The 27,325-nt window shown below is 40.0% G+C and overlaps 1 protein-coding gene across 1 annotated transcript in view; it reads right to left on the bottom strand.

Moving 5' to 3' along the window:
* The window catches only part of LOC122436399 (gamma-taxilin-like), a 90,548-nt gene that overhangs the window by 10,482 nt on the left and 52,741 nt on the right, over nt 1-27,325 (bottom strand). The window contains exons 4-9 of the mRNA XM_043460208.1: nt 13,264-13,315; nt 8,052-8,104; nt 5,838-6,043; nt 4,869-4,978; nt 4,031-4,099; nt 1,102-1,243 (exon numbers count right to left, since the gene is read on the bottom strand). Coding sequence (XP_043316143.1) covers nt 1,102-1,243; nt 4,031-4,099; nt 4,869-4,978; nt 5,838-6,043; nt 8,052-8,104; nt 13,264-13,315 — 632 coding nt within the window. The remainder of the gene's footprint in view (nt 1-1,101; nt 1,244-4,030; nt 4,100-4,868; nt 4,979-5,837; nt 6,044-8,051; nt 8,105-13,263; nt 13,316-27,325) is intronic.

Below are 27,325 nucleotides of genomic sequence, written 5' to 3' on the forward strand. Positions count from 1 at the left end.
AAAGGGAACCCTCTTACACTGTTGGTGGGAATGCAACTAGTACAGCCACTATGGAGAACAGTGTGGAGATTTCTTAAAAAACTGGAAATAGAACTGCCATATGACCCAGCAATCCCACTTCTGGGCATACACACTGAGGAAACCAGATCTGAAAGAGACACGTGCACCCCAATGTTCATCGCAGCACTGTTTATAATAGCCAGGACATGGAAGCAACCTAGATGTCCATCAGCAGATGTCATGGATAAGGAAGCTCGGACATATACACAATGGAATATCACTTCAGCCATTAGAAAGAATTCATTTGAAATCCGTTCTAATGAGATGGATGAAACTGGAGGCCATTATACAGAGTGAAGTAAGCCAGAAAGATAAAGAACATTACAGCATACTAACACATATATATGGAATTTAGAAAGATGGTAATGATAACCCTATATGCAAAACAGAAAAAGAGACACAGATGTACAGAACAGACTTTTGGACTCTGTGGGAGAAGGCGGGGGTGGGATGTTTCGAGAGAAGAGCATCAAAACATGTATATTATCAAGGGTGAAACAGATCACCAGCCCAGGTGGGATGCATGAGACAAGTGCTCGGGGCTGGTGCACTGGGAAGACCCAGAGGGATCAGGTGGAGAGAGAGGTAGGAGGGGGGGATTGGGACGGGGAATACATGTAAATCCATGGCTGATTCATGTCAATGTATGGCAAAAACCACTACAATATTGTAAAGTAGTTAGCCTCCAACTAATAAAAATAAATGGGAAAAAAATAAATGAAATAAACAGTTCTGAGATGGCATTCATAAGCACTCAGTGTTCAGAAAGCAAAACCTATCTCCTATTCTTCCCATTAAAGAGGTATATTTACATGTTTCCAAAGATGCTGCTCCAAGTGCCTGTCTATCAATCATGCTGAATCTAGTTGTAAATGAAATCTGCCATTTTCTGACACTGACAGGTCTTGGCACACTTAAATGACTTGAGACCCACTAAGAAGAAACTAGGCTGCTTGGAAAATAAGAAACATTTGAGAGTCAAACAAGAGTTGATGCAAAGTTCAACCTCAAGTTTTATCTCTGTGAAATGAAAAATCTTACCTGCCATATGAGTAAACAAAGGGTGTTGTAGCCATCAAGCCATCAACCACTGCAGTCACCCAACAGAAAGCCCTGAGGGAACTATGGATGGAGACAAACAAGCCAAGCCCTCCATCAATGCCACCACCCCTCAGGGTGTACCCTGAATAGATTCAGGATGGAGAAAAGTAGGACACTAGCCTTAAGTATCTAAGATGGATACCACATGAATGATTTCAACCAGACTCTTGCAACTTCCAAAACAGAAAAAGTACTACACTCATTAAAACTTGGTATACCTGATTTTTTGTAAATAACAGTAATCATTTGATTTCCAACTACCTGGTCTCTGTTGCAAAAACTCCTACATATCCTCTCTGTGCCCTTACCTCTTAACAGCAATTTCCAAGATCTCCAGTTTTGTCCACTTAATAAAATATAATTCTCAATTTTTAGCCTACTCACTTATTCGGCTAACATCTTGAACATGAAGTCATACCTTCCAAATGGGAAGAATGGGAGAGAAGGTTGATTTATCGAAGAAACCAATACAGAATCAAAGAAAAGAAAGCAACAGAGGACTATATTACAAATAGAAGAAAAAGATAAAACTTCAGGAAAAAAAAATTACTGAAATAGATAATTAATTTACATGATACAAAGTTTAAAGTAACAACCCCAAGATGGTCACTGAGCTCTGAAGAACAGAAAATTGAAGTGAAAATTTTTAATGGAATATATAAGTTATACAAGTAACAAACAGAAACAACATAACTGAAGAATCAAATAACTAAACTGCAAAAACACAACAGAAAGATCAGCAAGATTCATGTCAATGTATGGCAAAAACCACTATAACATTGTAATTAGCCTCCAATTAAATAATTTTTTTTAAAAAAGGAAAAAAAAAAAAGATCAGCAACAAATTATAGAAGGCATGAAAAGAGCCAGTGAACTCAAACATATGGCACTGGAATTCACCCAATCATAGCAAAAAAGGAATAAAAACAAGTAGAGACTGATTTGTACATTTTACATTTGTACATTTGTACAGTATGTACATTTGTACATTTGTACAGTACATTTGAGACAACATCAAGGACACCAACATTCGCATTATAAACAGGTCCAGAAGAAAAAATGGTCAAAATGTATGGAAGGAAATAAGGGATGCAAATCCAGGAGGCCAAAAGAGTTTTAAATAAGAGAGGCCCATAGACCCACACCAAGACATAAGACAATTAAAATGTCAAAAGTTAAAACATGAAGACAGAATCAAGAAGGTGCAAGAGGAAAACAACTTGTTATTTATATATGAGGGAAACTCTACAAAATTATCAGGTTTTCAGTTGAAACTTTTTAGCAGACAGGAAAAGATACAATACATTCAGTGATTAAAAAAAAAAAAAAAAAAAAATTGGCAACCGTGAGTATTTAACCATTTGCCTTTCAGAACTGAAGGAGACACAAAGAATTTTCCAGAAAGGCAAAAACTAAATGAGTTTATCACCACCAGACTGTCCTTTTTAAAGAAATGTTGAATGGGTTTCTTTAAGGTGACATGCAAAGTATCAAGTAACAGAAATATATGAAGTACAAATCTTACAGCTAAAAGTAACTACAGAGTAAATTAAAAAAAAAAAAAAAAGAAGTCTTGAAATAGGAGCGAAAACAAAGCCCCCAATTCAAGTAACAACCTTTTGTTTTCTCATTTTCTTTCTCTTCCATTATCTTGTTTTAACAGATGCAGCTCATCAATCAGCGCTTTTGCCTCTGTGATCTTGCTTGCTCCTTACATCCTTGGCAACTTGGGGACACCTGGGGAGGGGAGGGATCTGAGCTGTTTGAGCAGTAAGTTTACCGTGTATAAAAGATACTCAGAACAAAGTTGGGGCACTCAGCCTTTGCAGGTGACTCCACTGGGCCAGCACCCCATGCTAAATAAATTCTACTGTTCTGCATCTTTGAGTGTGGCTTGTCTTCTCCTGCCACAATGGTATATATATAACATTTTCTGGTGTGTTGGCTGGAAAACCAACAACCAAGCTGGCCCCTTGTGCCAGGGAAGAGAGAGGCGCCTCCTGGCCATTTGCTGGATCCCAACTCTCACTTAGGCCAGTATGGCCTCCCCCCACACCACTTCCTGAACAGACTCAGAAAAGCAGAAGCGGGTTTCAGGGTCTGTTCCCTTGGGTGGTCTGTCAATTCTGGTGTGTGTGAGAGAGTGATCAAGTGAGAGCCCCGTGCTCCACCATCTTCCAACTACGGTGCCTGAGAGAGTCCTAACGCAGGGTTCCCTTATGACCTCTCAGGACAGTGCCAGCCTTTGGAGGATTTAATCTCTCCCTGAGAGGCTGGTCCCTGTTGGGGGTCTATACTGACCTGACAATGCTTAGAGATGTCTAAATCTCCATAAAGGGGAAAGAAGTTGAGTGCTTCCTTTTGTTTGTTGTGCAACACCACCTCAGGGTAGGAACCTTCACATAATGGGCAATTTGACTTCTAAACTCACTGTCTTAGAGTGTATGGTTAAGAATGTTAAGAAAAGATTCTCTGGGAATTATGGTGTAAAATCGAGTCCTGAAAAACTGCACACTCTTCGTACCCAGGAGTGGCCCTCCCTCGGGGTCGGAGGGCCTCCAGAAAGGATGCTACATGTGTCCACTGCCCAAGCAGGGCATAGAGTCATAAGGGAAGATCCCAGCCACCCAGACTGATTCCCATATACTGATCAATGGTTGAAAACTGCCTAGTTAAGGACCCCTGGGTTCAATTCTATGCCACAGGTCAAGGATAGGGTAAGATCCAAGTAAATCAACCAAAGAAAAGGACCTCATTCCAAGAGAAAGAACCACCTATTCTCCAGGGTGAGGTTGAAGTGCCCCCATCTTACATCCCCAGAGCTCCCCACCAAGAGTAGCAGATCCCATTTGCCAGATAGTCCACTAACCTTCCATTTCACCTCCTCCTCCTGATGCTCCTGAAGCTATTGTGCCCCCACGGCCAGCCACCTGAGAACCTAAGGGTAGGTGCCACATGTCTCAGGGAGCAGCTGCCTCAGCATTACAAATGCCCTTATGAGAGACTCAAGAACCACAGGACTCTGCTGCCAATGGGTCCCTACAAGAGGGGGAACCCATTTTTTACTGCCAGCCTTTTTCCATGATGCATCTCAGCTGGAAACATCATTCCTTCTCATACTCTGAAAAGCACTAAGAGCAGGTTGTTCTCTTAGAATCCATCTTCCAGACCCACTGTCCCACCTGGGTAGATTGCTGGGAGCTTGTCATCACCCTACTCAATACAGAGGAGCTCCAGTAAGTCATGACAAAGGCCCAAAAATGGCTCCAGGCCAATGAAAGAGGAGGCCAATTAGACTCAGAGAACTGGGCTCTGGAGAACTTCCAGAGGAAAAGCCCTCTGGAACCCCAATACCGAGGATTAAGAAAGAAACCAGCTGGAGTGGTATCGACAGGCCCTCCTATACAGGGGGTAAAAGCCAGGGCAAAGAAGCCTATTAACACAGCTAAGACTACTGAGATGCTACAAAAACCAAATGAAAGCCTAGCCGATTTCTATGAGAGGTTCTGTGAGGTCTTTTGGGTCTACATGCTTTTTGATCCTGAAGACCTTGAAAATCAACAGATGATACATGCAGCCTTTGTGGGACAAGTCCAATCGGACATCCAAAAAAATTATAGAAGTTAGAAGGGCTTGCAGGTAAAAATGCCACAGAATTGCTACAAATAGCCAACAAAGTCTTTGTCAATTGTGACCAAACAACATGCCAAGAAGTGGAAAAGATGATGAAGCATCAAAAGATGATGAAGCTTTGACAGCTGCCCTGTCAATGCCTGCATCCCTAGCAGGACCACCCCGAAAGGCAAGGGCCCCAGATCTGAAAAGGAGAGTTCCCCTCAGCCACGATCAGTGTGTGCCTAATGGGAAGAAAGGGGACACTGAAAAATGAATGCCCCAGCTGCCCTAGGAACAAAACCAAGGCAGCAAGCCCCCCCAAGCCAATATCAACCTGAGCTACCCAGCACTAATCTGATCAGGTTGGCTGGAGTAAAAACTGACTAGACCAGACCAGGATCTCTCCAACTGGGCCCCTGAGAGTCTATAGTCAGAATTCAAGTAGGGGACCCTCCAGTGCACTTCATGGTGGATACAGGCAGTAAGCATTTAGTGGACACCCAGCAGATAGCCTCCTTTCTTGGAAAAAGAAACTACAATCATTGGGAACACAGACGCCCAGGCACACAGGCTGCTTTGAGGACCTCGACAAAGCTGACTGAGGGGCCATGAGGTAATGTACGAATTCCTCTACCTGCCCAATTGCCCTGTTCCTCTGATGAGAAGAGACCTGCTTGCTAAGACGGGGCCCAGATTTCCTTTAATGCTGACGGATCAGCTCAGCTAAAACTAGCAGGAATGCCTTCCTCCTCCTTCATTATGACTCTCTCTGTAAGGAGAGAATGGTGGCTGTATTCCTCCCCTCCAGCAAAAAGGACCATTTCTCCTGAATTACAGACTAAGCACCCACTAGTTTGGGTTAAGAAAAATCCTCCAGGTCTGGCAAAACACCATGCTCCCATCCTGATTGATCTGAAACCAGGGAGGGGCTCAAACTGTAAAACTATGACAGTAACCAATTCCCCAGGAGACCTGACTGGAAATCCAGATTCATTTACAAAGACTACGCCAACATGGACTTCTGATAAAATGCCAGTCACCTTGGAACATCCCATTAATACCTGTGAAGAAGCCAGGACACACGACTACCATCGGATGATGACTTAAGAGTTGTAAACGAGGCAACAAATACTCTGCACCTGGCAGTGCCTAATACATACTCTCTACTAGGACTGATCCCTTCCACTGTCAAATGGTTTACTTGCTTGGACTTGAAAGATGCCTTCTTCTGCCTCTTGGTTGCACCTGTCAGCCAACTACTATTTGCCTTTGAATGCAAAAACCCACATACAGGAAAACAAGGAACAGCTCACTTGGACAAGACTTCCTTAGGGGTTCAAGAACTTCCTACTCTCTTTGGGGAAGTTTGGCCAGCGACTTGGCTAAATTTCCTGGACAGGAGTTAGACTGTGTCCTGCTGCAATATGTCAATGATCTTGTGCTAGCCAGCACAACACAAGCTCGATGCTTAGAAGACACAAAGTCCCCCCACCCCCACCCCTTTCCTTGTTAACGGAAGCTGGGTACCAGGTATCAAAGATAAAGGCACAAATCTATAGAAGGCAAGTCAAATATGTAAGTTTTAACATCACGTGGGGCTGGTTTAAAGCAAACAAGCAGTTTGTATTATCCCTACCCTACCACTTGCCAGGAGTTCCATGAATTCCTGGTAGCAGCAGGATTCTGCAGTATATGAATCCCTGGATTTTCAAACCCAGCCAGACCCCTATATGAGGTTCTGAAAGGAGAAAAGGCTCCCCCTGAATGGGGCCCAAGCCAAGGGGTGGCCTTTCAAACAATTAAGACCAAACTGTCTGAGGCCCCAGACCTAGAACTTCCCTATGTAACCAAGGAGTTCAATCTCTTTGTCCATGAAAACAGTGGAAAGGCTTTGGGAATCTTGACCCAAGAATTCGGACCTTGACAGAAGCCGGTGGCCTACTTGACTAAACAGGATGACTCAGTTGCAGCTGGATGGCCACCCTGCCTCCAAGCACCAGCAACCACTACCGTGCTAGTGAGAGAGGCCAACACTGGGGCAAAAGTTATAAGTCCTACATTCACTTGTAACCCTGATGGACAGTAGAGGCCAGCACTGTCTCACACATGCACAGATGACTCACAAGGAGGGTTACTATGTGAAAATCTTTGGGTAAAACTGGAAGATGTATGGACTTTAAATGCGGCTACCTTCTTTCCATACAAAGTAGGGCCCTTGGACCATGACTGCTTGGAAATACTACATGAAGTGCTTTCTAGTAGAGTAGACCTGACTGGCAAGCCACTCTGCAACTGAGACCTGGTCCTAAATATACTGATGGCAGCAGCTTCATAGAAAATGGGAAGAGTATGGCTGGGTATGCTATGGTATCTGACTCTGAAGTGGGAGAAGTAGAGGCGTTTCTTCAAGAATGGTCAGTGCAGGAAGTGGAGTTATATGCATTATTCAGGGCACTGGGACTCAGTAGAGACCATCGAGTCAACATCTTTACTGACTCACTTTTTTTTTCCCCTTTATTTTTTTATTAGTTGGAGGCTAATTACTTTACAATATTGTAGTGGTTTTTGCCATACATTGACATGAATCAGCCATGGATTTACATCCTGAACCTCCCTCCGCTTGTGCTACTCTACATGTCCTCAGAGGCTCACACAAGGAAAGAGGACTCCTTAGAGCAGAAGGGAAAGGAATTAAAAACCAACTCAAAATCCTGAAACTCCTGTAAATATTAAGGGAACCAAAGGACATGGCAGTTGTCTACTTTAAAGGCCACCAGAAGGCAGGCGAACCGGTGGTCAAAGGGAACCACCATATTGATGCAGCAGCACAAGGAGACTGCCCAGGGGCGGCCGCCAGATAAACTAAAACTCCTGCTAGCCCTGCAGATACCAGTTGCCCCTGGTAGTCTCCTGAGAAGGAAAAATGGATAAAAAAGGAAGAGGAAACCAAGGCCAAGATGGGATGGTGGATCACACAAGACCCACGAGTCTATGTTCCAGAAGTTAGCCTTCAAGCTGGATAACCAGCAACATGAACTGACCTATATCAATAGCTGTAGAGACCTTGCTAGGCTGGTACTATCTCATTGCTCGCCTCCCCTACTCTGTTGTTTCCCAGCGATGTGCACCCTATTTACAAAATAATGCTCTCTAGGGGCCTAGTAGGCTTGCCAGGGGCCTAGCAGACTGGCAGGGACACATCACTGTGGACTACCCGCTTTGAGGATATGGAAGTAGACTTCAATGAAATTACCCCAAGCTGAGGATTTAGATACCTCGACTTTTATCTGCACCTTTTCAGGCTGGGTGAAAGCCTTTCCTACCTGAACTGAAAAAAGAAGAGAAGTAACCAAGGCACTTCTGAAAGATATTGTTCCCAGATACAGAACACCTCTGACCATAGGGGTGGACACTGACCGGCATTTGTAGCCAAGGCAGTACAACAGGTGGCAAAGGCTTTAAAAACCCAGTGGAAATTGCATACTACCTACCACCTTAGAGCTCAGGTAAAGTGGAACACACAAATAGAACCCTCAAACAAACCCTAATAAAACTAGGCCAGAAGACCAGCTGTGGCTCTCTTAAAGATGAGATGTTCACTGCAGACAGGGATAGGGTTTTCGGCATTTGAAGTCTTCTATGGAGGACCAATCTCTCTAGTCAACTTAAAGAAAGACTAGGGAATGTGGGCTTACACAGGCAGCTACCAGGGTTAGGACACACAATCTCTCAAACACATCCAAGGACAACTGATAGAATACCCATATCCTTAGGCGTAATAGTACTTCCTGCAGGGAACCCAATATGGGTAAAGGATTGGGAAAAAAAGAGCCAACCCTGTGGATTAGAGCCCCTGTTTGAGTTTGGAGATGGGAGGGAAACTCAAAATGGAGGGCATATCTGTATACCAATGGCTGATTCATGTTGAGTTTTCACAGAAAACATCAAAATTCTGTAAAGCAATTATTCTTCAATTAAAAAAAAAAAAAAAAAACACTATTTGGTATGGGCCCTATTTGGTAATCTTAAGTATTAGCAAAGCTCTCAAGGCGGCAAGAATAGACACCTGGATCCATTATTTCAGAGCCAAACCTGCAAGTCTGACAGAGAGCCAAGAGAAGTAAAGAATGGCCCTCAGTCCAGAGGAAACCATGTACCTGACCTTGCGAAGAAGGAAACAACCACCCCAAAGCTCTGCCTTGCCCACACAGGTAGCTGTTCAGTCAACACATAGCTGAAATTGGAAGAACCAACAGGACCAACAAGAGGCAGGAGTACTACTTATTAATTGTGCTGAGACTCACCCTATCATTTTATTAGGAATAGGGCTTTAGTCTGTGTCTCCCCCGAAGTGGACTTGGCTTCAAAAACTCTCCCTCTGCTCTGCCTACTTCTTCATCAGTTCAGTTATGATTAGTCTCTCAGTCATGTCCAACTCTTGCGACCTATGGATTGCAGTATGCTAGGTCTCCCTGTCCATCATCAACTCCCAGAGTTTACTCAACTCATGTCCATTGAGTTGGTGATGTCATCCAACCATCTCATCCTCTGCCATCCCTTTCTCTTCCCATCTTCAATCTTTCCCAGATCAGTCTTTTCAAATAAGACAGTTCTTCGCATGAGGTGGCCAAAGTCTGGAGTTTCAGCTTTAGCACCGGTCATTCCAATGAATATCCAGGACTGATTTCCTTTAGGAGAGACTGGCTGGATCTCCTTGAAGTTCAAAGGACCCTCAAGAGTCTTCTCCAACACAACAGGTCAAAAGTATCCTTCAGTGCTCTGCTTTCTTTATAACCCTACTCTTACATCCATATATGTCTGCTGGAAAAAAAAACATTCCTTTGACTAGATGTCCCTTTCTTGGCAAAATAATGTCCCTGCTTTTTAATATGCTATCTAGGTTTGTCATAACTTTTCTTCCAAGGAGAAAGCATCTTTTAATTTCATGGCTGCAATCACCATCTGCAGTGATTTTGGAGCCCCCCAAAATAAAGGCTGTCATAGTTTTCAATGTTTCCCCAACTATTTGCCATGAAGTGTTAGGACTGGATGCCATGACCTTAGTTTTCTGAATGTTAAGCTTTAAGCCAACTATTTCACTTTCATCTTTCACTTTCATCAAGAGGCTCTTTAATTCTTCACTTTGTGCCATAAGGGTGGTGTCATCTGCATATCTAAGGTTATTGATATTTCTCCTGGCAATCTTGATTACAGTTTGTACTTCATCCAGCCCAGCATTTCTCATGATGTACTTTGCGTATAAGTTAAATAAGTAGGGTGACAACAGACAGCCACGATGTACTTCTTTTCCTATCTGGAGCCAGTCGATTGTTCCATGTCCAGTTCTGACTGCTGCTTCCTGACCTGCATACAGGTTTCTCATGAGGCAGGTCAGGTGGTCTCCTATTCCCATTGCTTGAAGAATTTTCCACAGCTTGTTGTGATCCACACAGTCAAAGGCTTTGGCATAGTTAATAAAGCAGTAGTAGATGCTTGTCTGGAGCTCTCTTGCTTTTTCGATGATTCAACCATTTGGTGATGCCCTGTGTAGAGTCTTCTCTCTTGTGTTGTTGAAAAAGGTGTGCTATGAACAGTGCATTCTCTTGGCAAAACTCAGCTTTTGACCTGTTTCGTTTGGCCAAGGCCAAATTTGCCTGTTATTTCAGGCATCTCTTGTCATCCTTCTTTTGCATTGCAATACCCTATAATGAAAACAACATCTTTTGGCGGGTTAGTTCTAAAAGGTCTTGTAGGTCTTCTCAGAACCGTTCAACTTCAGCTTCTTTGGCATTACTATCAGGGCATAGATTTGGATTATGGTGGTATTGAATGGTTTCCCTTGGAAACGAACAGAGATCATTCTCTCATTTTTGAGATTGCATCCAAGTACTGTATTCTGGACTCTTTTGTTGACTATGATGGCTATTGGATTTCTTCTAAGGGATTCTTGCCCACAGTAGCAGATATAATGGTCATCTGAATTAAATTCACCCCTTCCAGTCCATTTTAGTTTACTGATTCCTACAATGTCAATATTCACTCTTGCTATCTCCTGTTTGAGTACTTCCAATCTGCCTTGATTCAAGGACCTAAAATTCCAAGTTCCTATACAATATTGCCGTTTACAGCATTGGACTTTTCTTCCATCACCAGTGCACAACTAGGTGTCGGTTTTGCTTTGGTGCATCTCTTCGTTCTTTCTGGAGTTATTTGTCCACTGATCTCCAGTAGCGTATTGGGCAGCTACTGACCTGGGGAGTTCAACTTTCAGTGTACTATCTTTTTACCTTTTCATAATGTTCATGGGGTTCACAAGGCAAGAACAGTAAGTGGTTTGCCATTCACGTCTCCAGTGAACCACATTTTGTCAGAACTCTCCCCTATGACCTGCCTACTTCTCCACTATGACTACTTTTTCATAGTTCATGCTTTTTGGACTCTCCCTCTACTGCAATCAGCTTAAGTATGAAGACAGCATACTTTCACCCTTTCTTGGTAGTTCAGTCAATCCTCTCCTCATCTGAGAGCCAGGATGATTGTTCTCATTGTACGGAATCTGTCTACCATAGCGGGAAACAGATCCAAGGATTCACTTACTATACATACCAACCAGTCACATATGATAGTTCAGCTTCCCCATGCACTAGGGAAGGGAAATATTAGAGTCTGCAGTGTGAATGGCCTAATGTGCTATGGCCACCTCAAGACAGATGGCCTGTTGGACCCAACATACTCATTTTGGGATGTCAGACTGGGGTGAGGGAGGCGGGGCAGGGAAACATGACCAGTCTAGGAAAGAAGCAGTCCCAGAGGTGGTCAGTGGTTAAAGTCCCAAGTATCTAAGTGAGACCCACTGGCATCAGATCCAAAGCCAATGTCCAGTGGACTGTACAGCTTCTAGCCTCAATGAAAGATAAGTTTAACATGCCATACTATTGGAAATAATCTTTTGATCCATCTAACCAAGGAGGTAGCTCAGAAATTAAATGTCACTAGCTGCTGGCCTTGTGGATGGGCCCTGATTGAGTGAAACATGGCCCTGGAAGGGTATGGGATTGGATCCCTTCCTGCTATTCAAATGGAATCGAACAGTGAGGAGGTGGGCAGGGGACCACATTGGACCCTGTCTACGGACACATTAAGCCAAGAATGCCTAAGCCTGGAAGGGATAAATTATACCTCAAAATACAGAAAAGCACTGGTCTATACTGATACTAGTAAGGGCCTTTCATGGTGGCCAGGGGCCCCAACCTGGTATTGGGCTCCCCAAAGAGAAGGAATGGAAGTCACGCTTGCATTCCCTTCAACTCTACCTCCAGAATTCTAGTGTAAAGCTGTATGAGAAATCAACTTGATATTAATCCCTTTCTTACAATCCCAAGCATCAGCCCATTTTGGAAATATTTTAACTCCACAACCCCAGACTTATGGCAGGCCTCAGAGGGACTTTTTTGAATTTGTGAGAGAAGGGCCTATTCACAAGTCCCATCCCGACGGGGAGGAACATGCACCATAGGAATAACTCAGTCAGGTTTCTTCCTCTTACTTGACTCACAAGGGGACACACTGGGTGTCCCAATCTATGACAACCTGAGACATAGAGAAAAACAATCCCTCAAGTTGGGAGGGAAACAAAATTGGGGCAAAGATGAGTGGCCACCCAAAATATAATCCAATATTATTGTCTGGACACATGGGGACAGGATGGGAATTGGGGATATAGCACCCCCATTTACAAGCTCAACCGAATAACCTAATTGCAGATGGTACCTGAGATTGTAACTGGTCAAATCACAACTGCATTGGAACTGTTGTCATGGTAACAATTCCAGATGATGACTGCCATCTATCAAAATCGAACAGCATTAGACTACCTCCTACCTGAGGAAGGAAGAGCTTGCAGGAAATTCAACTAAAGTGACTGGTGTATCCAAATAGATGACAATGTAAAAGTTATAACAGACATAGATAAAAGTATCAGGAAGATTTCTCATGTTCCAGTTTATACCTGGAAGGGATGGGATATAGATGGCCTCTTTGGAGGATGGGGCTCTCTTGGCTAGGACAGTTTGAAACAATGATGGGGATGGTCGAGGTCATACTCGATGGATGCCTGCTTATTCCCCCCTCACACCCCTCTTAATCAGAACTGTAACAGGGTTCACAGAGGCAGTTGTCCAACCGAGGTCGGGGAGTGAGACAGGAGTGAAATCAAAGCCCCCAATTAAAGTAACAATCTTTTGCTTTCCATTTCATTATTTTAACAGCTGCAGCTCATCAACGACTGCTTTTGCCTCTATGATCCTGCTTGCTCCTCACATCCCTGGCAACTTAGGCTACTGGGGGAGGAGAGGAATCTGAGCTGTTTGAGTGGGGAAAGATATAACATTAAAGATATAAAAGATATCAAGAAAAAAGTCAGGGTGCTCCGCCTTTGGAGGTAACTTCACTGGGCCAGCACCCGTGCTGAATAAACCCTGCTCTTACGCATCTTTGAGTGCCGCTTGTCTTCTTCTGCCGCCACAGGTTCTATAACAGTCTAACATAAAATTGGTTGGTCAATCACTTACACAGCTAACATAACAAAGAGGAGAACAAAAATAACTACAACTAAGATAATTTACTAATGAATACACAAGATAAAAAATGTAAATTCTGACATCAAAAAACAGAACGTGAGGAAGAATTAAATGTAGAATTTTAAAATGAGCTCAAATTTAGGTTATTACTACTCTTTTCAATAAGTGGTGCTGTGAAAACTGGAGAGCTACATGCAAAATAGTAAAATTAGAACACTTTCTAATGCCATACACAAAACCAAACTCAAGATGGATTGAAGATGTAAATGTAAGACCAGAAACTATAAAACTCTTCAGAGGAAAACACAGGCATTACAGACATACATCACAGTAAGAACCTCTTAGGACCTACCTCCTAAAGTAATGAAAATAAAAGCAAAAATAAACAAATGGGGCCTAATTAAACACTGAATTGCAGAGGAAACCATAAACAAGGAATCAACAACACTGAGGACAGGAGAAGCTAATAGCAAATGGAACTGACAAAAGATACAAACAGCTCATAAAAACCAGTAAGAGAAAACCAAACACCACAACCAAAAAAGTGGCAAAAGACCTAACAGACATTTCTCCAAAGGAGACATACAGAGGGCTAACAAATACATGGAAAGAAGCTCAACATGGCTCATTATTAGAGAAATGCAAATCAAAATCATAACTGAGGTATCACCTCACACCAGTCAGAGTGGCCATTATCAAAAAATTAACAAACAATAATAAATGCTGGAGAGAACGTGGAGAAAAAGGAACCCTCTTACACTGTTGGTGGGAAAGCAAACTGACACAGCCACTATGGAAGAATGCATGGAAGTTCCTTAAAAAAAAAAAAAAATAGCAACAAAGCTACAATAAAACAGCCATCTCACTACTGGGAATATACTCTGAGAAAATAGTAACTGAAAAAGACCTATGTACCCCAGTGTTCACTGCAGCACTATTTGTAATATCTAGGACATAGAAGCAACCCAGATGTCCACTGACAGAAGAATGGATAAAAAGATGCACATACGAATAATGGAATATTACTCGGCCATGAAAAGGAATCCATTTGAGTCACTTCTAATGAGTTGAATGAGCCTAAAGCCGACTATACAGAGTGAAGTAAATCAGAAACAGAAGGACAAATATTTTATATTAGTACATATACATGCAATCTAGAAAGATGGTACTGATAAACCTATTTGCACAGCAGAAATGGAGATGCAAACACAGAGAACAGACTTATGGACACAGTAGGGAAATAGAGGGTCAGATGATTTGAGAAAGTCACATTAACATGTATACATCACATGTAAAATAAAGAGTCAATGGGAATTTGCTGTATGATGCAGGGAATCCAAAGCCAATGTGTTGTGACAACCTGTAAGGGATCAGATGGAGGAGGTAGGAGAGAGGTTCAAGAGGGAAGGAGCATATATATTTCTACAGCAGATACAAGTTGATACATGGCAGAAATCATCACAATATTGTAAAGTAATTATCCTCTAATTAAAATTTTAAAAAAATTAACAGACATTTCTCCAAAGAAGACACACAGATGGCTAATAAATCCATGAAAAAAATAACACTGCTTATTATTATAGAAATGCAAATCAAAACTACAATGTGGGAGAGAACAAGATTGTGGAGGAAAAGGTGTATATGGAGTACATCTCTCTACATGGATACATAAGTAATACACATTCTAGACACACAGAAGATCTTGCAGAATACCAGCTAAGGGGGGGCAGGAATAACTGATCACCAGGAAATAGTATGTAGAACCATGCAAAACTGAGTATCAGGACTGGACTGTTTGGAGTAAGAGCACTGCTAACTCCAAGGCCTTAGACTACCAGAGTACTAACCACAGGGAGTATTAATTAGTGAGAACTCCCACAAAGGTAACCACCTGTATACAAGACCTGGCATCACCCAACTGCCAGCAGGACCCTGTGAAGGACACCTTATCCAAGGAAAAAACAAGACAAAAAACAAAAACAAACAAACAAAAAAACAAACCAAATCATCAGTAGACAGGATTACCACCTCATACAGCCCTGTTCATCACAGGGGGGGACAAAAAACCTCACCTCCTTCCACCAGAACACAAGCACAAGTCACACCCTACACTGAGCAAACCACTGGACCAACCTTCCCCAAAAAGGGCAGAAACCAAAAGGAAGAACGAATACAACCTGGAAGCCAGGTATGGGGAAATTAACAAGATGGCGTCAGGTTCTCTCGTCCGACAATCACAAGCCCTCTTGCCCCACCTTCTTAAACAATTACTTTGCACAGTTATATAATAGCTGAGATCACTTATAGCACTGTACATGCATGTTACAAGGTAATCGTTTGGTCACAGACTACTATGTGCAGTCCACCTCTATGAGAATCACCACAAAAGCCCTGTCTGCTGCTCCATCAGTGCTACAATGGAGCAACATCAGGAATATGTTATGACTATGTTATGGCTACTACTATGGCTACTTTGTCAGCCATAAGAGAGGCCATGTTATGGCTGCTGTGCCAGCTGGGAGACAATAAACATGTCTGCAGTTCTTATGGCTCCTTAAGGCTCCTTTCCAGGTTCTGAGCTCACACCTTCCCTACCCTGCTTCAGTGAACAATGCAAACAGTGCAAACAGCAAGATAACTGGTTCTATTAGCAGAATCAGCAGGACACCTGGGAACAGGAGACTTTAAACACAGTGAGTTAATTAAAAAGAGAGAGAGAGAGAGAAGGCAGAGAAATACCGCACAAATGAAGAAATAACTTAGAAACACACAGTCCAAATAAATGAAGAAGAAATAGGCAAACTATATGAAAAAGAATTCAGAGTAATGATTGTAAACATGACCCAAGACCTCAAATATAGAAGGGAAAAAATGCAAGAATCAATTAGCACATTTAACAAAAGCCTAAAAAATAAAGAATAAGCAAAAGACAACACAATTAATGAAATTTAAAACACTCTACAAGAAATTAATAGCAGAATATCTGAGGCAGAAGAATGGATAAGTGAGCTGGAAGACAGAATGGTGGAAATAACTGCTGAAGAGCAGAATAAGTGAAAAAGAATGAAAAGAACAAAGGATAGCCCCAGATACGTCTGGGACAATAGAAAATGCACCAACATTCTAATTATAGGGGTCTGAAAAGAAAAAGCTTCCCTGGTGGCTCAGACAGTGAAGCATCTGCCTTCAATGCAGGAGACCTGGGTTCAATCCCTGGGTTGGAAAGATCCTCTGGAAAAGGAAAAGGCAACTCACTCTAGTACTCTTGCCTGGAAAATCTCATGGACAGAGGAACGTGGAGGCTACAGTCCATGGGGTCGCAAAGAGCTGCACATGACTGAATGACTTCCCTTTCATTTTTAAAAGAAGAAGAGAAAAAGAAAGGCTCTGATAAAATTTTTGAAGAGATCATAGTCGAAAATCTCCCCAACGGGGAAAAGGAAATAGTCAATCAAGTTCAAGAAGGGCAGAGACCCATCTACAATAAACCTAAGGAGAAACACACTGAGACAGGTACTAATCAAACTATCAAAAATTAAACACAAAGAAAGAATGTTAAAACCAGTGATGGAAAACAAGTAACATACAAAGGAAACTCCATATGTTTAACACCTAATTTTTCAGGAAAAAGTGCAGGCTAGAAGGGAATGGCACAATTTATTTCAAATACTGAAATGGAAAAATCTACAACCAAGATTACTCTAGCAGCAAGGATCTCATTCAAAATTGATGGGAGAAATCAAAAGTTTCACAGTAGAGAAAAACAGAATTGAGTACCACTAAATCAGCTTTACAGCAAATGTTAAGAGGCTTTATATGGACAAGAAACACGAAAAATGAAAAAGACCTATAAAAACAAACCCCCTAAAACTAAAAAAAAAAAAAAAAAAAAAAAAAGGCAATCAATATCATTATCAATATATCAATAAATACCTTAAATGTAAATGGATTAAATGATTCAACCAAAAGACACAGAAGGACTGAATGGATACAAAAACAAACCCATACATATCCAGTCTACAAGAAACCCAGTTCAGACCTAGAAAAACATAAAAACTGAAAGTGGGAGAATGCAAAAGTAATAAAAAAATAATCTGGAATAGCAATTCTCACATCAGACAAATACCTTAAAATAAAGAATATTACAACAGATAAGGAAGAACACTATATAACAATTATGGATCAATCCAAGAGGAAGATGGAACAATTATAAATATCTATGCATCCAACACAGCAACTCAATACACAAGACAAACACTAATAGACATAAAAGGAGAAATTGACAGTAACACAATCACAGTAGGGGACATTAATACCACACTTACACTAATGGACAGATGCTCAAAATAGAAAATTAATAAGGAAACAAAAGCCTTAAATAACACATTAGACCAGATTTATATCACTGATATATTCAGAACATTCCATGCAAGTGCAGAACAACACACGTCCTTCTCAAGTGCACATGGAACACTCTTGAGGACAGACCACATCTTGGGTCATAAATCAAACCTCAGTAAATTCAAGAAAACTGAAATATGTATCAATCATCTATTCTGACCACAATGCTATGAGAATAGGTATCAATTACAGAAAAAAAAAAAAAAACCTGAAAAACCAGAACATATGCGAGATTAAACAATATGTTTCTAAATAACTAACACCTCACTGAAGAAATTTAAAGGGAAAGGAAAATTCTCCTAGAAACATGACAATGAAAACACAACTCAAAACCTATGGGATGCAGCAAAAGCAGTTATAAGAGGGAAGTTTACAGCAATACAATCCTACTTCAAGAAACAAGAAAATCCATATAGACAGACAGTTCAGTCTCTCAGCTGTGTCCAATTTTTTACAGCCCCATGAAATGTAGCAAACGAGGCTTCCCTGTCTATCAGCAACTCCTGGAGTTTACACAAACTCATGACCATAGAGTTGGTGACATCTTCCAACCATCTCATCCTCTTGTCACCCCTTCTCCTCCCACCTTCAATCTTTCCCAGCATCAGATTCTTTTCCAATGAATCAGTTCTTTGCATCAGGTGGCCAAAGTATTCAAGTTTCAGCTTCAGTATCAGTCCTTTCAATGAATATTTAGGACTGATTTCCTTTAGGATGGACTGGTTGCATATGGTTGCATCTTCTTGATCTCCAAGACCTCTCAAGAGTCTTCTCCAACACAACAGTTCAAAAGCATCAATTCTTTGGCACTCAATTTTCTTTATAGCCGAATTCTCATATCCATACATGACTACTGGTAAAACCGTAGCTTTGACTAGGTGAACCTTTGTTGGCAAATAAATGTCTCTGCTTTTTAATATGCTGTCTAGGTTATTCACAGCTTTTCTTCCAGGGAGCAAGCATCTTCTAATTTCATGGCTGCAGTCACCAACTGTAGTGACTTTGGAGCCCTCCAAAATAAAATTTTTCACTGATTTCATTGTTTCCCCATCTATTTGCCATGAAGTGATGGGACCGGATGCCATGATCTTAGCCTTTTGAATGTTCAGTTTTAAGCCAACTTTTTCACTCTCCTATTTTACTTTTATCAAGAAGCCTTTAGTTCTTCACATTCTGCCATAAGGGTGGTGTCATCTGCATGTTTGAGGTTATTGGTATTTCTCCCAGCAATCAATTCCAGCTTGTACTTCACCCGGCCTCGCATTTCTCATGATGTACTCTGCATATAAGTTAAATAAGCAAGGTGACAATATACAATCTTGAACTCCTTTCCCAATTAGGAACCAGTCTGCTGCTTCATGTTATAACTGTTGCTTCTTGACCTGCAAACAGATTTCTCAGGAGGCAGGTCAAGTGGTCTGCTATTTCCATCTCTTGAAGAATTTCCCACAGTTTGCGGTAATCCACAAAGTCAAAGGCTTTGGCATAGTTAATAAAACAATAGTAGAGGTTTTTATAGAGCTCTTCTGCTTTTCTGATGATTGAACCGATGTTGGCAATTTGATCTCTAGTTCCTCTGCCTTTTCTAAATACAGTTTGACCATCTGAAAGTTCACATTCACTTACTGTTAAAGCCTGGCTTGGAGATTTTCAGCATTACTTTGCTGAAAGTATGTGAGATGAGATCAATTGTGTGGAGCAGCAGTTTGAACATTCTTTGGCATTGCCTTTCTTTGGGATTGGAATGAAAACTAACCTTTTCCAGTTCTATGGCCACAGCTGAGTTTTCCAAATTTGTTGGCACACTGAGTGCAGCACTTCCCTTCATAGCATCATCTTTTAGGATTTGAAATAGTGCAACTGAAATTTCACCATCTCCACTAGTTTTGCTCATACTGATGGTTTCTATGGCCCACTAGACTTTGCATTCCAGGGTGCCTGGCTCTAGGTGAGTGATCCTACTACCATGGTTATGTGGGTCTTGAAGATCTTTTTTGTATAGTTCTTCCATATATTCTTGCCACCTCTTCTTAATATCTTCTGCCTCTGTTTATTAAGCATGACCCAAAACATCAGAGCAAGACCCAGTCTCCCGCTCAGTCAGCCACTCCCATCAGGACACTTTCATAATCCTAGTCTCCTTATGAATCAGAGGGTACACAGAATGAAAACCACAATCACTGAAAACTAACCAAACTGATCAGATGGACCACAGCCTTGTCTAACTCAACGAAACTATGAGCTATGCCATATAGGGCCACCAAAGGCAGACAGGTCATGGTGGAAAGTTCTAACAAAACATGGTGCACTGGAGAAGTGAATGGCAAACTACTTCAGTATTCTCGCCTTGAGAGCCCCATGAAAAGGCAAAAAGATAGGACACTGAAAGATGAACTCACCAGGTCAATAGGTGCCCAACACTCTACTGGAGATCAATGGAGAAATAACTACAGAAAGAAAGAAGAAACAGAGCCAAAGCAAAAACAACACCCAAGTGTGGAAGTGACTGGTGATGGGAGTAAAGCCCAAAGCTGTAAAGGGCAATATTGCATAGGAACCTGGAATATAAGGTCCATGAATCAAGGCAAATTGGAAGTGGTCAAACAGGAGAGAGCAGGAGTGAACATCAATATGTTAGGAATCAGTGAACCAAAATGGACTGGAACAGGTGAATTTAACTCAGATGACCATCATACCTGCTACTGTGGGCAAGAATCCCTTAGGAGAAATGGAGTAGCCATCACAGTCAACAAAAAGAGTAGAAAATACAGTACATGGACACAATCTCAAAAACAAGAGAATAATCTCTGTTCATTTCCAAGGCAACCCACTCAAAGCCACAGTAATCCAAGTCTATGCCCCAAACAGTAATGCCAAAGAAGCTGAAGTTGAATGGTTTCATGAAGACCTACAAGACCTTCTAGAACACACACCCAAAAAAGATGCTTTCATTATAGGTGACTGGAATGCAAAAGTAGGATGACAAGAGATACTTGCAGTAACTGGCAAATTTGGCCTTGGCAGTACAAAACAAAGCAGGTCAAAGGCTAATAGAGTTTTTCCAAGAGAATGCACTGTTCATAGCAAACACCCTCTTCCAACAACACAAGACCAGATGGTCAATACTGAAACTAGACTGATTATATTCTTTGCAGCCAAGATGGAAAAGCTCCACACAGTCAGCAAAATCAAGGCCAGGAGCTGACAATGGCTCAGATAATGAACTCTTTATTGCCAAATTTGGACTTAAATTGAAGAAAGTAGGGAAAACCACTAGACTATTTGAACAGATAACCTATCTTTAGACTTAAAGTAGTTATTAAAAAACAACAACAACAAAAATTAATGGAAAAGAAATCATAAAATACTTGGGCAGAAATACATGAAAAAAAAAATGAAACTAACAAGAGTAAAGATTAATGAAACTAGAAGCTAGTTCTTTGAGACGGTAAACAAAATCAACAAACCTTTGGCCAGACTCATCAAGAAAAAGAGAAGAATCAGATGAACAAAATTAGTAATGAAAAAGGAAAGGTTATAACAGACAATGAAGAAATACAAAGGATTACAAGAGACTACTCTAAGCATCTATATGATAATAAAATGGACAACCTGGATGAAATGGAAAGATTCTTAGAAAAGTTCAATATTCTAAGACTGAACCAAGAAATAGAAATATTGAACAATGCAATTACAAGCATTAAAGTTGAAAGTGTGAAGAAAAAAATCTCCCCAAAAAATAAAAGCCCAAGGCTGATGCTTTCACAGGTAAATTTTATCAAACATTTAAAGAAGAGCTAGTGCCTATCCTCCTAAAACTCTTTCATAAAACTGAAGAAGGAACACTTACAAACTGGTTCTATGACGCCATCATTACCATGTTATCAAAACCAGGCAAAGATGACACACACAAAAGAAAATTTCAGGCCAGTATCACTGATGAATGGGCTTCCTTGGTAGCTCAGCTGGTAAAGAATCCACCTGCAAGGCAGGACACCATTTCAAATCCAGGGTAAGACACATCCCCTAAAAGAGGGCACAGCAACCCATTCCAGTATTCCTGCCTGGAGAATGCCCATGTACAGAGGAGCCTGGCATGTCACAGTCCATGGGGCTATAAAGAGTCAGACACAACTGAGCACCTAAGCACAGCAGCACATCACTGAAGAACATAGATGGGAAAATCCCCAACAAAATTCTAGCAAACAGAATTCAACAACACATTAAAAAGATCATACACATCATAATCAAGTGGGCTTTATGCCAGAGACACAAGGATTTTACAATATTTGCAAATCAATCATGTGATACACCACATTAACAATTGAAAGACAAAAACCATATTGATAATTTTAATATACAGAAAAACCTTTGACAAAATCTGCACAAATTTATGATTTAAAAAAAAAAAAAAAAACTTCCAAAAATGGGCATAGAAGGCACCTACCTTAACCTAAATGCCACATATGATAAACCCACAGCAAACAATACTCTCAGCAGTAAAAAACTGAAAGCATTCCCTCTAAGATCAAGAACAAGAAAAGGCTTCCCATTCTTGCTGCTATAATTCAACAGTTTTGGAAGTCCTAGCAATGGCAATCAGAGAAGAAAAAGAATAAAAGGAATCCAGATCAGAAATGAAGTAAAACTCTCCAGATGACATGATAGTATACACAGAAAATCCTAGAGATACTATCTAAAAGTTACCAGGCCTAATCTTTGATTTTATCAAAGTTACCAGATACAAAATCAACACCATATACAAAGATAAAGTCAAAATGGATTAAATATTTAAATGTATGACCAGAAACTAAAAAAACTTAAGGGGAAAACACAGGCAGAACACTCTATGATATAAATCATAACAAGAACCTGTATGATCCACCTCCTAGAGGAAATGGAAACAAAAGCAAAAGTAAATGAGTGGGACCTAATTAAACTTAAAAACTTTTGCACACAAAGAAGACTATAAACAAAGTAAAAATACAACCCGCAAAGGGAAAAAATAATAGCAAATGAAAAAGTCAAATAAGGATTAATTTCCAAAATATACAGCTCATCCAACTATCAGAAAATCAAAAAATGGGAAAAAGACCTAAACTGACATTTCTGCAAAGAAGACATACAGATGGCTAACAAACACATGAAAGATGCTCGACATCACTCATTATTAGAAAAATGCAAATCAAAATTACGAGTTATCATCTTATACCAGTCAGAATGGCCATCATCAAAAAATCTATAGAATAAATGCTGGAGAGGCTGTGGAGAAAAGAGAATGCTCTTGCACTGTTGGTGGGAAAACAAACTGATACAGTCACTATGCATGACAGTATAGAAATTCCTTAAAAAACTAGGAATAAAACCTCCATATGACCCAACAATCCCATTACTAGGCATATACAGAGGAAACCAAAATTGAAAAAGACACAGGTATCTATCTCAATGTTCACTGCAGCTATACTATTGTTAATAGGTAGAACATGGAAGCACCTCAGAATTCCATCAGCAGATTAATGAATCAAGAAGCATATATAGAAATGGAATATTACTCAGCCATGTAAAGGAACCCATGAGTCAGTTGTAATGAGATGAATGAACCCAGAGCCTATTACACAGAGTGAAGTCAGTCAGAAAGAGAAAAATATTTTATATTAATACATATATGTGAAATCTAGATAGATGGTACTGATGAAATTATTTGCCAGGCAGCGATGGGGACACAGACATAGACAACTGACTTACAGACACCGGATCTGGGGAAGGAAGGACAGGGTGGGATGCATGGAGAGAGTAACACAGAAACTTTTATTACCATATGTAATATAGATAGCCAATGGGAATTTGTGGCTTGACTCAGGGAACTTAAACCAGTACTCTGCAACAGCCTAATAGGCTGGGATGGGAGGGAGGTAGGAAGGAGGTAAAAGAGGGAGGGGACATACGTATACCTATGGCTGACTCCTGCTGATATTTGACAGAAACCAACAGAATACTATAAAGCAATTATCCTTCAATTAAAAATTAATTAACTAAAAAAAAAACTGCAATGAGGTATCACCCCAGGAACAAACTTGTTTCTCCTTAGCCAAAACGTGTTGACATTTAGTGGTTCCTATTTTGATTAATAAAGATATGTTTGAACCAAGTTATAAAAGATTAAAAATTCACAGTATTACATAGCAATTATTCTTGCACCAACCTGGTAAAACTGAGCACTTGAACAAATGTTTGTACACTCATTTTCATAGCAACACTATTCAAAGCAGCCAAAAGATATAAATGTTCCAAATATCCATCAAAGGATAAATATAATATGATATGATAAATATGATTACTATGATAAACAAAATGTGATATATTTACATTATTCAGATAGAAATGAATGAAACTCTGATATATGTTGGAACATGTATGAATTTTAAGCATGTTATGCTAAGTAAACTAAATGAGGCAGAAAGTGATAAATACTGAATGACTCCACCTACATGGGATACCAAACTAATCAAAATCATAGAGCTGGGAAGTACAATGACAGTAACTAATGAGGGACAGAAGGATACTTTACTGTTTAGTAGGTACAGTGTTTGGTTTAGGATGATGAAAATTCTTGGAAAACCACAATGGTCAATAGTTGTACAACCTCTGAACTACATGTTTTAAAATGGTTTCAATGAGAAATGTAATGATTTCAATAATAAATTGTGATGAAATATCACAATTCAAATTTCTGTGAGAGGAGAAGGCGTAATTACCCAGGAAGTTTCAGTAACTATGTAGAGAATCTGAAGCCCTTGTAATCTGCTGATGAGACTATAAAACAATGATGGACCTATGGAGACGACAATTCCCTAAAAAATTAAACATAAATTAGGAATACTTTTAAATGGTAATTTTATGTTATGTGTATGGTACACAGGACACAAACAAGAGGCCTGGGTCAGACTTTCATATGAATTGTGTGAAGAAGAAATATAATTGGTCTGCTGTCAATTTTTATGACAACACCAGCTTGATTGACTACTATAACTTTGTAATTTAGTTTCAAATCACAGAGCAAGGCACGTCCAGCTTGTTTTTCATTTTTAACTTTGCTTTGACTATTCAGTCTTTTGTAGTTAATTAAAAAAATTCTTCCTGTTCACAGGGTTCTCAAGGCAAGAATACTGAAGTGGTTTGTCATTACCTAGAAAATCCAGAGGAATCCAGAGACCAAACTGTCAACATCCACTGGATCATCGAAAAATCAGGAGAGTTCCAAAAAACATATATTTCCGCTTTATTGACTATGCCAAAGGCTTTAACTGTGTGGATCACAATAAATGGTGGAAAATTCTGAAAGAGATGGGAATACCAGATCACCTGACCTGCCTCTTGAGAAACCTGTATGCAGGTCAGGATTCAATACTCAGAACTGGACATGGAACAACAGACTGGTTCCAAATAGGAAAAGGAGTACCTCAAGGCTGTAAATTGTCACCCTGCTTATTTAACTTATATGTAGGGTACATCATGAATAACAATGGGCTAGATGAAGCACAAACTGGAATCAAGACTGCTGAGAGTAATATCACTAACCTCTGATATGCAGATGACACCACCCATATGGCAGAAAGTGAAGAACTAAAAAGCCTCTTGATGAAAGCAAAAGAGGAGAGAGAAGAATTGGCTTAAAGCTCAACATTCAGAAAACTAAGATCATGGCTTCTGGCCCCATCACTTAATGGCAAATAGATGGGGAAACAGTGGAAACAATGGCTGACTTTATTTTTCTGGGCTTCAAAATCACTGCAGATGGTGACTGCAGTCATGAAATTAAAAGACGCTAGCTCCTTGGAAGGAAATTTACGACCAACTTAAACAGCTATTAAAAAGCAGAGACAGATATACTCCTAAGTATTTTATTCTATTTGTTGCAATGGTGAATGGTATTGTTTCCTTAATTTCTCTTTCTGTTTTTTCATTGTTAATATATAGGAATGCAAGGGATTTCTGAGTGTTAATTTTATATCCTGCAACTTTACTGTATTCATTGATTAGCTCTAGTAATTTTCTGGTAGAGTCTTTAGGGTTTTCTATGTAGAGAATCATGTCATCTGCAAACAGTGAGAGTTTCACTTCTTCTTTTCCTATCTGGATTCCTTTTACTTCTTTTTCTGCTCTGATTGCTGTGGCCAAAACTTCCAACACTATGTTGAATAGTAGTGGTGAGAGTGGGCACCCTTGTCTTGTTCCTGATTTCAGGGGAAATGCTTTCAATTTTTCACCATTGAGGGTAATGCTTGCTGTGGGTTTGTCATATATAGCTTTTATATGTTGAGGTATGTTCCTTCTATTCCTGCTTTCTGGAGAGTTTTAATCATAAATGAGTGTTGAATTTTGTCAAAGGCTTTTTTGCATCTATTGAGATAATCATATGGTTTTTATCTTTCAATTTGTTAATGTGGTGTATTACATTGATTGATTTGCATATATTAAAGAATCCTTGCATTCCTGGGATAAAGCCCACTTGGTCATGGTGTATGATTTTTTTAATATGTTGTTGGATTCTGTTTGCTAGAATTTTGTTAAGGATTTTTGCATCTATGTTCATCAGTGATATTGGCCTGTAGTTTTCTTTTTTTGTGGCATCTTTGTCTGGTTTTGGAATTAGGGTGATGGTGGCCTCATAGAATGAGTTTGGAAGTTTACCTTCTTCTGCAATTTTCTGGAAGAGTTTGAGTAAGATAGGTGTTAGCACTTCTCTAAATTTTTGGTAGAATTCAGCTGTGAAGCCATCTGGTCCTGGGCTTTTGTTTGCTGGAAGATTTCTGATTACAGTTTCGATTTCCTTGCTTGTGATGGCTCTGTTAAGATCTTCTATTTCTTCCTGGTTCAGTTTTGGAAGGTTATACTTTTTCTAAGAATTTGTCCATATTCATCCAAGTTGTCCATTTTATTGGCATAGAGCTGCTGGTAGTAGTCTCTTATGATCCTTGTATTTCATGTTTGTCTGTTGTGATCTCTCCATTTCATTTCTATTTTGTTATTTTGGTTCTTCTCTCTTTGTTTCTTAATGAGTCTTGCTAATTGGTTTGGTAATTTTCGTTTACTTTTCAAAAAAAACCAGCTTTTAGCTTTGTTGATTTTTGCTATGGTCTCTTTAGTTTCTTTTGCATTTATTTCTGCCCTGATTTTTAAGATTTCTTTCCTTCTGCTAACCCTGGAGTTCTTCATTTCTTCCTTCTCTAATTGCTTTAGGTGTAGAGTTAGGTTATTTATTTGGCTTTTTTCTTTTTTTTTGATGTAAGCCTGTAATGCTATGAACCTTCCCCTTAGCACTGCTTTTACAGTGTCCCATAGGTTTTGGGTTGTTGTGTTTTCATTTTCATTCATTTCTATGCATATTTTGATTTCTTTTTTGATTTCTTCTATGATTTGTTGGTTATTCAGAAGCGTGTTATTTAGCCTCCTTGTGTTTGAATTTTTAATATTTTTTTTTCCTGTAATTGAGATCTAATCTTACTGCACTGTGGTCAGAAAAGATGACTGGAATGATTTCAATTTTTTTGAATTTACCAAGACTAGAT

The sequence above is a fragment of the Cervus canadensis genome, chromosome Y, assembly GCF_019320065.1.
Source record: "Cervus canadensis isolate Bull #8, Minnesota chromosome Y, ASM1932006v1, whole genome shotgun sequence".
Lineage (NCBI taxonomy): Eukaryota > Metazoa > Chordata > Mammalia > Artiodactyla > Cervidae > Cervus > Cervus canadensis.